At 33.6% G+C, this 11,045-nt stretch overlaps 2 protein-coding genes across 2 annotated transcripts; both read right to left on the bottom strand.

The window, feature by feature from the left end:
* Positions 1-2,787: 2,787 nt before the first annotated feature.
* Positions 2,788-4,173, bottom strand: LOC115952106 (mitogen-activated protein kinase kinase kinase 17-like). Its single transcript, XM_031069186.1, has one exon. It carries the CDS (start codon positions 4,171-4,173, stop codon positions 2,788-2,790), a length of 1,386 nt encoding a protein of 461 aa, XP_030925046.1.
* Positions 4,174-8,701: 4,528 nt separating this feature from the next.
* LOC115952105 (extensin-2-like) lies at positions 8,702-9,508 on the bottom strand. The gene has a single exon (XM_031069185.1). It carries the CDS (start codon positions 9,506-9,508, stop codon positions 8,702-8,704), a length of 807 nt encoding a protein of 268 aa, XP_030925045.1.
* Between the last annotated feature and the right edge of the window lie 1,537 nt (positions 9,509-11,045).

Here is an 11,045-nt window from a genome sequence, read left to right as displayed (position 1 = left end):
CAACTTAATTAATAAACAGAAATATTAAGGCCCTTTGTTTTGTTAGCTCAAAAATACAACACAATACATATTAAAAAGAGATCACTTTTTGCCAATGAGCTCTAGCTCAAATGGCACTTCCTTCCCAATAAGATTGGGGTGGGAATTTAATTGTTGGTTCAAAACCCACAAGAGCTTGTGTAACAGATCAATTGGTGAATTAAAAAATTTTGAGAAACAGATTTTTTTTTTTTTTTTTGGTTGTAAAGATACCCTGAATCACTGGCATATGGCTGCATCAAGATCAGAATCTGTTTTCACGCTAAATTTTCATATAGCCAGAAACAACACATAGCATGCAATAGCTGCCTTCAGTTTTGGGGTTTTCTTAAACAAAATGGAGCTTGAAACCATGACCTGACCCTTCACTTCGATATTATTGTAGGAGAATGATGTGCCATTTGAGCTAGAACTCATAAATAAATTTAATCTTTGAATTTAACACATACAAAAACCTAGAATAACACTTATAGACCACAATAATGTACTATATAAATAATGCCAACATATCAATGTTACAAAATAAGTTTAATACATTAATAAGTAAATATGAATTGAATTAACGTAGAGCAGGGCACAATCCTAGTACACAGGTTAAATGCAGTGGGAGTGCCTAGGGAGAATAAAAGCAAAACAAATCCTTGGTATTATGTATACAATGATTTAAACAAATTGGAGAAGCAGTCCACAAAATATTCAGTGCAACGAAGTTGACTACATCAAAAGCAACCCACTAACTGATTTAGTGTTAAAAGTTTGAACAAAATAACAAGCCATTCAGATTACCAAGACAACAATGTAGGCAGCAGTATCAAATAGAAATACAACTAGCCTTTGAATTTACAAGAAACCTTTGAATGAAGCAGAGAGAATTTAGTCTCACATAATCAGGTGTTCAGTACCCAGAAAAAGCATTTAGAAGATTCTTGATTTGTATGGAGCTCCATCCAAATGAGGTACAAGTGCAGCTGTCATCTTTTCCCATTTATTCTGGGGCAAGAAATCAGCAAAAGTAGCTGATAGGACTCTCCCAGGAGCCACTTCCTTATCCTTAACAGCTTCCTTCTATAAATAAAAAAAATTAATCTCCAACTAGAGGACCTTCCAGATTTCCAACATTTTAATAATCAAGAAAAGTCCAAGATCTTTTTTATGCATATATATTGGTAATAGTAATTGAATTAAGAAAAAAAACTCAAAAAGTACAAAGTACAGGACATTTGGTGTACACAGGTTGTGCACCCTAATGTCAGCAATTCAAAGCATATATGTTGTCATACAGACTGGATGGTCTATTACTAATACTATCTAAAAGGCACCCGGCAAAATAAAGTTCCAACAAAATGGGATTTCAGTGATTTCACCTTCTCTGTAGGTGTCTCCTGCTCTCGAAGGTCCTTCTATTCCTCTCCCCTCAATCTGCCAAATCAAAAAAGCTGGAGCTAAACTCCATACTCTACTTTGAAATTGCAAACATACATATTATCATCAAAATGAGAAAAAACAAAATAGTGATTAAAGAAATCTGACCTGTTTGGGTTGTTGTCAATCGTTGTTGGGCAAAGAAAGAAGAAATATAATTAAGCCCCCTTCTTTTATTTCCAAACACATGAAGCTTTGATGGGCAAGCAAACCTGATCTATTAATTAAAAAACAAGCCAACATGGACAATTCAAATTGCTTGAACTTGAGTGTGAGTATAATGCTTACTCTTGAATAGGCGATTGAGAGACCATCATCCAATGGTTCTCTTCAGCTCTGAGATGGTAGATATCTTCCTATGCAAGGATGGTCTTTTAAGCTCAAATTCATTCCATTTAATGAATATAGTGGCTCTGCAGACTTTGTTTTTGTGTTTGCAAGAACCTTCATTTTACTATTTTACCTAAACTGAATGTGGTAATCTTGTTTGGGTGGTCTATGCTAAAAATACCTTCCATCATTGTAATTCTACGAAGAAGAAAAGGTAAGCTAGAGTGATTTCTGCCTAGTCTGCTTTCTGATATAACGCGGCTTCAACAATTTTTTCTTTATTTAATGAATGCTTTAAGATAAGCATTAAATTACAAGCAACAAGATGCCAAGACACATAAGCATACATTCCACCCGAAGTCAGAGGTTGAAGAAATCATGTACAATTTAACAATTTAGTCATGTGGCTGTGTGCTAATAAGAGAAAATGCCACTTGGTCCAGAAACCATTAGCTTAAACAAGATGCAAAGTCTGTGATTGTATTATCGACGGAGCATGCTAGTTTTATAAAATTACTCCATATACCAAAGTAGGAATAGCAAAAAACTAAACACATTCTTTTTAAATAATAGAAACAGTCAGCAATTCAATCAACTCAATAATACCACTAACCATGTAAGTCCTATTATATAAACAACAAATACAAAACCAACATTGCATAATAAAACTAATCACATTCTGTTGGAATAATAAAATAGTAACAGTTAGCAATAGAATAGAATTCATTCTAAGTTAAAGGAAAGGAAGAAGAAATTACTTGTATCAGGTTGTAGGGGGAGTGGGGTATATAAACCAAAGCTTTATATTAAAAAATATGGACAGAAGTCATAGAACTCAGTATTCAAGAAACTAACTTTGTGTTATCAATGTCCAAAAAAAAAAAAAAAATGAGTAACAAGCTTCCTACTATAAAATAAGTATACAAAAAATTTGCCATACAATGAGTAAATGTACAGCTACACTCCATCAAACAGGCAAACAGCAGAAACCGTATTTCATATCATTATAACTCTTGGAAGTATTCGCTCCATCAAATTAAGACGATGCTGATCTGAGATCTCCATTTTTTTGAAACTAACTGCTGAACCGAGTGGTATGATATTATCTACACGAACAGAATTGAAAAGCTTTACAGCGGCTTCCACTGCTTCTTTGGAAGCCCATGATGAGCCAACAGGTGTTTCTTGATTCCCAATTTCAATTTCAGAGGGGTCCTCCTCTATAACCTCAGAGGGGTCCTCCTCCATTATCTCAGAGGGGTCCTCCTCCATTATCTCAGAGGGATCCTCCTCTATAAGCTCAGAGGGGTCCTCTTCGATAAGCTCAGAGGGGTCCTCCTCTATAAGCTCAGAGGGGTCCTCCTCCACAATGTCATCATCATACACCTCCTCCACCTCATCTTCTTTAAATTTGTCTTCAAGATCAGAAGAGGCAGCAGCACAAGAGGATAAGACAACCACTTCAGATTCGGGCATGTCATGTAAAACAACATTGACGAAAGGGTGATATAAGAGGCTGCCAACACTTGACCTCTCTTCAGGATTCCTAACAAAGCATTTAAGCAAGAAGTCTTTGGCCAGATGTGAGATCCCATCTGGGATACTGGGTATTGCCGAGGCAATCTGCTTCCAAAGGTCTTCAATACCCTCATCCAAATTCAGTTTCCAAGTTGGCCTCCTTGTTAGCATATTGAGAACCACACAACCGAGTGCCCAAACATCAGATGGTTGAAGCTGAATCTCATCAATAATGCTCTCAGGAGCAAGATACATGGCAGTCCCTCTAACACCTATCTCCAAGTCTCTAAAAGTACTTTTTGCCAAACCAAAATCAGCTATTTTTGCAACCAATAAACCTGTCTCATCAGGTGCAAGCAGAATATTCTGAGGCTTTATATCACAATGAACAATGCCTTTCTTGTGAACAAAGTCCAGCCCCTCAAGTAACATCCTTGTAAAGCGCCTCACGTCCTCCTCAGGCAGGCCACATTCTGATTTGTTGATTAGATCAGCAAGAGTTCCTTGAGAAGCATACTCCATAAAGTAATTGGCCATGCAAGGGGCCTCTTCATCCTCAGCATCAACAGTAAAATCTTCTCCAAAGCAAGTAACAATATAAGGGCAGCCCTGAAGAGCATCCAGAAAACACTTGTCTAGCCAAAGCTCCTCAGAATCATCCTCCTTAGTGGACTTCACGGCCACAACCTGGGTAGCATTGGCAGTGATACTTGGTCCAGGATCAGTGAGAACAGCCAAATACACAGACCCAAAACCCCCTTTTCCGAGCAGTGGGCCTCGTTGCCATGACCCTCCCGTTAGACTTTTCTGTAATTTAAACTCGCCTTCTCCGTATTCGGATTCCAGTTCCCGCTTTCTCTTCATCGTACAAACGTAAAGGAAGCTGCTTTACAGTGAAAGAGAGAGAATCTCTGAGGGTAAAATCAAAAACCCTTTAGCCGGAAGAGAGAGAATCAGTGACTATTCAAAAAATGAAAGCGTTTGAGTGTTGAGAGAGAAATAAATGGTTCTGATAAATTGATTAATGGAATTGCTTGTGGTGGCAAATCGGACCGTTGGCTGCGTTAGACTTTGGCCCCAAGGAATTGCGCAATTTCTTTTTCCACCGGCTTCATTTTTTTGTGGAAAAACAAAAAGAGCGTTGAGAATTTGTTGTTTGAAATTTTTTGAAAAAAAAAAAAAAAAGTGTAATATTATTTAAAATGTTAAAATGTGAGTTTGATCACCAATCAGAATGTTCTGTCCGGATCACCAGACACCAGTAATGAATCTTCACGTCAGCTATTTGTTAGAATGTGAATATTAGAAAGTGAATATAATATTATTTTTCAAAAAAAATTGAATATAATACTATCTTATTTAATCCCAAATTTTATTACCTCTCTGTTACACGAGAGCGGCTGACAATCTGTCTCACATTTGAATCTCTCTCTTTTTTTCAGTATTTTTTTTTTATCCTTTTACCGTGGCAATTGGGTTGACTGGATTTTGGATGTGGCTGAAGTGATCATTTGGAGTTTGGGTGTGGCAATTTTTATTTTTTATTTTTATAAAAGCTGCTGCATTAGACTTTGGCCGCAAGGAAAGTCTTCAACATAAAAAAACGCAGTTTCTTTTTCCAACCGCTCAATTTTTCGTGGAAAAATGGCAAATGGCACATCCTAATTAATAAATAAATTTTTTTTTTTTTACTTATGGGTGTGCATTTGATTCATTGGTTTTTCATGGATTGATAGGGTTGGGTTAGATGTGTTTTTTTCTTTTTTTTTCTTTTCCTTTCTTTGGAAGCTTGGGCTTGATTGACAAAATTTTCAACTTTTTTTTTTTATATAAACACAAAATTTTCAACCTAAGTAACCTCCAACCCACACAATTAGCAGTTAAAAATTATAATTTTGTTAGTGTGATTTATTTTTAATTTTGAGACTTTTTAAATTTGTAAGATTGGTTTATTTTGTAACTTTGAGACTTCGTTTGATAAATTTGAATATTAAGTTCAATTGTATACATTTCAATAATTTGTTAAATAATGTGCTTAAATAGTTAAATAAAAACATAAATTACTTATTGGAATAGTAGTATCAACCTGATAACCTAACTCAACTCGACCTAACCCCTACAAGGTAGATTGAGTTGACTTTTAGACTTATCATCGATTAGTTTGAAAATTTTTCCATCCATAGAAATTTGATTGAGTTGAAAAAAAATACTTCAATCCCAACACAATTAGGGGACCATACACTTCCCAAACACTAATCCCAAATAAAGTGGATGCCTTCTCTCTCTCTCACAAATTTTTTCTGCCAATTGTACAACCCTTTTGTTTTTCAATTTTACACATTTTGAAATAGTTTATCCTAATAATAAAGAGTAATACTACATCCACAACATTTTCATAATTATATTCTAGATGATAAGTTGTTATTGGTTCTAATCTAGGTCCACTATTGACATTAATTTTCATTTACTAATAATAGCTTGTCACTTAGAAATTGTTGTAAAAATGTTATAGATGTTGCATTTCCCAATAATAGAATAGTTCAACCTGATCACCGTAAATCATTTAGGTTTTTTTTTTTTTTTTAAATTATATAATTTAGCTAATTTAATTTTAGGCTAAAAATTTTAAATGGTAAAATTTATATATATTATCATATGTGCAGTACATTAGGTTTCTCAATTGAATTCAAACTCTTTTTTTTTTTTTTTTTTGGGAAGAGAATTCAAACACTTGTTTATTGGGAATTTAATTATTTATGGAATTAGTTAATACAATAAAGTGTTTGAATTTAATTAGAGATTCTAATGTATTGTACCTTAGATAAAGTTTTACCCATATTTATATTACTACTTTGATTAAAATATTATTAAACATTCAATAATATATATTGTAGGGACACAATTTTTAACGACCCAAGGATGACGTTGGGCTCGTATGTAAAGGGCCCAAACAATATAATTTGTACAGAGTGGGTTGGAAAGGCCTGCCCTTGGGCGCTGGGCATCAGTCTAGTCCTAGTTTCATGAGAGCTCATACAAAGAAAGATTTGGACTGTATAACTGAGCCTTACATCTATGTAGTTTGAAATGTCTGACTCCTCGGGATTAGTCCGAGGAGCATTATATTCTCACCATTCTTCCTCCTTTTTCTCTTTCTTTTTCCAGGGCCTCCCCCTCTCCCTCTGTCTCAGCTTTCTTTCCTTTTTATACTAGTATTTTCTTCCCGTTCTTCATCTACGTGTCCGTTTTTCCTTGTTTGGGATGGTTACTCGTCTTATCAATCCATACGTCAGAGTGGTTGGGAAAAACTGGATAGCATGGTGTGAGTATGGGTTTGTCAGGCACTGGGCTCCGCATTGAGGTGTTGGCAGCTTTCTCCCTTGAGTTGCTTTTGTACTGAATTTATCCTTTTCTTCAGGCGTTTTTATGAGATGTTGGACGTGAGGTCGTCCTCGGCCACGCTCTTGGGCCTTAAGGGAGTTGCATTGCGCGTCCTCGGCGGTTGGGCTTTATAGGACAAGGCTTTGGGCCCTTAACACAAAGTGGGCTGGGACCTCAGATTTCGAGCCCCCCACACACACACACACACACACATATATATATATATATATAAATCCTAATTTATTCTCTACTTGAGAAACTATATAATTTTTCAATTTTGATGATATGTGTGAAATCTTTTATTTTGTATACGTTTGAATTTTAATTAATACATGAACATGACTATACTACCAATAGTAACAATAAAAATAACCTAATATCAAGAGCCTTGTAGGCTACCAACACCTCTTGATGTTTTTAATAAAAAAATTCAGGATTTAAATCCTCTCTCTTTCATTGTATTATCAAATTTATAATAAAAAAAAGGTATGATAATATAATTATAATTATAATAATTGAATTCTTATAAATTGATTGATCAATTTTTAAATAAAAAAAATGTTATTAAAAATTTTATTAATCATGTTATTGATGTGACATCAATAAAATTTTAGTACTACACAAATTTGTAAACTTTTAGTAGTAAAATTTATAATAGCTTTATTCCATAACATATTTATAAACTCATAAAAAAAAAAAAAAATCTTAGTTAAGCTAAATAAGAGTAACGTCAAGAGTCTTGTAACTCAATGATATTACTTAGTCTCTTTGATAACCAAGATTCGAATCCCAACTTGTTATAACAACAAAATTATTTGAAAAATAAAAGTTAATTAAGAGTAGGGTATTGTGGATGTGAATCGCATTTATAAAGAAATTAAATGGGCATGAATTTGTTGGTTTTGTTAATTTAAGAGATGTTTTTATGAATTCTAATCTCAATTGATCATGGTCCATGTAGGGTTATCTTCACTTGTCATAATTTACTTTAATAACAAACTAGATTATTATGGAACAAAGTTTCTTTCCAAACTAATTTAGAGAGAAACTTTTCAAACTTTTCATTTATCTCTTTTTTGGCCTGGGTGTGAATTTTGAAAATATAACCATTAAGTTTCATGTTCCTTATATTCTTAACACATATATCAAATTTCGTTCAAATCGGATGTTATGTACTATTCGATTAATAAACTTATTTTTTATACACAATTTTACACCACAAAAACTTAAAATTTTAACATTTGCTTAATGATATAACAATTGATTTTTGATTTTATTGAAATTTTGCAAACATGAAAGATATAATAAGAGCATGCAATCCAATGAATAGATTTTTAAAATTCACACTCAATATAAAAATATATATGAGGAGATTGTAAGACTTTATTAACTATTATGCCTTAGGTTTTGATCATGGACTGAGCATATATCTTTGAGATAATATGGTTAAAAAAGAATTATATCTCAACATTCAGCCCAAAAAAAAATAAAAGATTATATAATTTATATCTATTAGAAATTTGAGATCTAATAGGTGGATCAGTTAGCCAATATTCCAATTCTATTATTCATATAATCATATATAAAGTTTATAAACCATGAAACTGATCTCCATAACAACTAACAATTTCAATTTGAAGATCTTACCAAATTAAGATAATATTACCGTCTAATTAATCCAACTTTCCAACAAAGAAAATTAAGTAGTGAACATTCTTCAAAAACTATACTGGAACTTCCATTACTATTTCTCATGTAGCATGGATCATTCAAGAACTGATCTCGTAGAGTAATACCACAGCTGCATACATATTTTTAAAAGTAGTAGTACAAATTTTTAGATACATCATAATTCTTTAGGCAGAGAGAATCCTCAGAGTCTTAAAAAAATTTAGAACAACAATCTTTTGTGCCACAATTTTAATGTGACATGTGATGGAGAAAAAATAGTGTTCCATTTGAAAGGGTGCATAAGATAATTATGAAAAAAGATTTAAGAAAAATTGTAATCCTAGAATATCTCGAGCTCCTCTCGCTTGCCCAAGTATTTGTACTGTGTGCTTCTCTTCTTATCCTTCCTCTTCTTGTACACCAAAGCTCCCAACCCAACAATACAAACACCACCAATTATAAGCCCAGCCAGAGTTCCTCCATTTCCACGCGAAGAAACTTCTGGTTCTTGCTCAAACACCCCAGCATCATCTTCAGCACTGTAACTGAAGGGTGTTGCAGGAGGGAGCTTTGGAGAAGACTCATCAGTGTCCGATTCCATAGCCATGGATGGAGCGGGCACAGGAGCTTCCAGCGGAGAGTAGAAGCCATCGCCTTCAGTTTCAGGAGCCATAGCTTCGAAATAAGGAGGAGGAGGAGAAGCATATTCAGGAGAAAGAGAGTTGTCTGATTCATATTCAGGAGCCAGGGGTTCTTCTTCACCGTAAGGAGAAGGAGAAGGAGAAGGAGAATAGTATTCATATTCAGGAGCTAATGATTCGATATAAGGAGGAGGAGAATTGTATTGATATGCTGAAGAGAGTGGGTCATCTCCTGCATAAGGGGAAGAAGCAGAGTATTGTGGTGAGAGAGAGTCATATTGGGTTTGATCAGGAGCTTGAGCAAATGAATTTTCAATTGGGTTTGTAGGTGTGGTGTTATTTGCAAGTGATGAGAGCTCATCAGATTGGTCTTCAGGCATGGTATCACTGCCTAATGATAGCTCAAATGGGTCTGTAGGTTCAGTTGCATTTGTTGGCATGGTAAGAAATACTGCTAATGAGAGGACTATAAGCATAAAGAAACATTGTTTTGAGAATTCTGCCATGGTTAAAGGTATTGGCTAGAGAGAGAGAGAGCTTGAATGTGTAAAAACTTTAGAAGCAAACAAAAGGTATATATATGCTATAAGATTTTTGAAGTGTTTTAGTAAATGAACTTGGAGAACTCTACGTTTTGAAGTTTTGAAGAGAGGAGAAGAGCTTAAATACGTGTTTGAGAGAAATAAGCATTGCTTTCAGGGTGGCAAATGGAAGGTCCAAGAAGAAATGGTGGCAAATGGAAATTAAATGGTTTCTCTATCTCGTTTTAATTTTCATGATTAAGTAGAGAATACGACAACGTTTATTGTATTTAATAAGATGTCATGTGGCTTTGCCTTGTCTTGATGAAAAGGTTGCGAATTAGAATTCCTTTCCAAGTTTTAATTCCTTTGCCAATTGAAAGCCAAGGTTGCGAAATGATTATAAGAAATTTCCAAGACAGAAAGAGAAATGATAGAAATTGAAGAACAAGTTTGCACAAATGAGAAAATAAAGATCGAAAATTTGACATGTTCCCGAGGCCCTCCATGTGAATTGTGATACATGGTGAGGATTTGCGGGCCTCATTAGATTGCCACGTTGTACGAATTGAATAATATTTTAGTTAACTTCTTCTACTTCTTCTTCTTCCTTTTTTTTTTTTTTTTAAGAAATATCCTAAATAATATTTTTATCCTCTTAAATTTTCATCTACGAAATGGATGTTTGATTGTTTTGGAACAAAATAATGCAACAATCATATCGCTTTAAAGGGTTTTTTTTTTTTTTTGGGGGAAAAAAACTATTAATTTAGTGTACATATACTTTATGGATTTGTTTATGGATTTACAATTTTTTTTACGTGCTTGGTGATTTTTTATTAGACTATTACCCATCTTAGAATTATGACAATATATAACTTTTCATTTTGGGTATATATACTTCAACCAAAACTTAGATACAATATTTTAAGTATAGTATATTGAATTCTCCTATTGAATTCAAGCACCTAATTAAATTGACCAATAAAACACGAAGACTATTTTTTTTAAGGAAAATTAAATTAAATCCACAAAGATGTTTGAATTTAATAAGGGAACCTTATATATTTTGAACCTAGGGCATTGTATTTGAGTTTTTTACCCTTATAGTTCTCATTTGGAGTAAGGCTTATGTTTAAGGTGTTTTTTCTATATGAAATTTTTGTCTGACAACGTCTTGTGTCAACTAATTCGATTTTTTTTTTAAATTCAAATAAAAATGTAACTATGATTTAAAACAATGACATATGGTGCTCAAGTGGCATATAGTTAGATTTTTTAAGTATTATTTTATGTTGCTCAAGTGTTGAATTATTTAAAAGTTAAAACAATAAAAAGCTTAGGGATATAAACAAAATGTCACAATATTTTCATAATACCATTGTTTTTAGTTGTGATGAGTCCCAATCTAACATTTTATTTTATTTTGACTTATGAGAGACTGACACTTCAACTATTATGAAAATATTATGAATTTGTGACAATTTGTTGTGTCTGCACCCCAACTCTTAAAACAATGACA

This window comes from Quercus lobata, chromosome 7 (genome assembly GCF_001633185.2).
Source record: "Quercus lobata isolate SW786 chromosome 7, ValleyOak3.0 Primary Assembly, whole genome shotgun sequence".
Lineage (NCBI taxonomy): Eukaryota > Viridiplantae > Streptophyta > Magnoliopsida > Fagales > Fagaceae > Quercus > Quercus lobata.
This window is presented reverse-complemented; position numbering and strand designations above follow the sequence as displayed.

What these genes read in the sequence shown, in the direction of transcription:
- LOC115952105 (XM_031069185.1), bottom strand. Translation starts at nt 9,508, where the DNA reads ATGGCAGAATTCTCAAAACAATGTTTCTTTATGCTTATAGTCCTCTCA.
- LOC115952106 (XM_031069186.1), bottom strand. Translation starts at nt 4,173, where the DNA reads ATGAAGAGAAAGCGGGAACTGGAATCCGAATACGGAGAAGGCGAGTTT.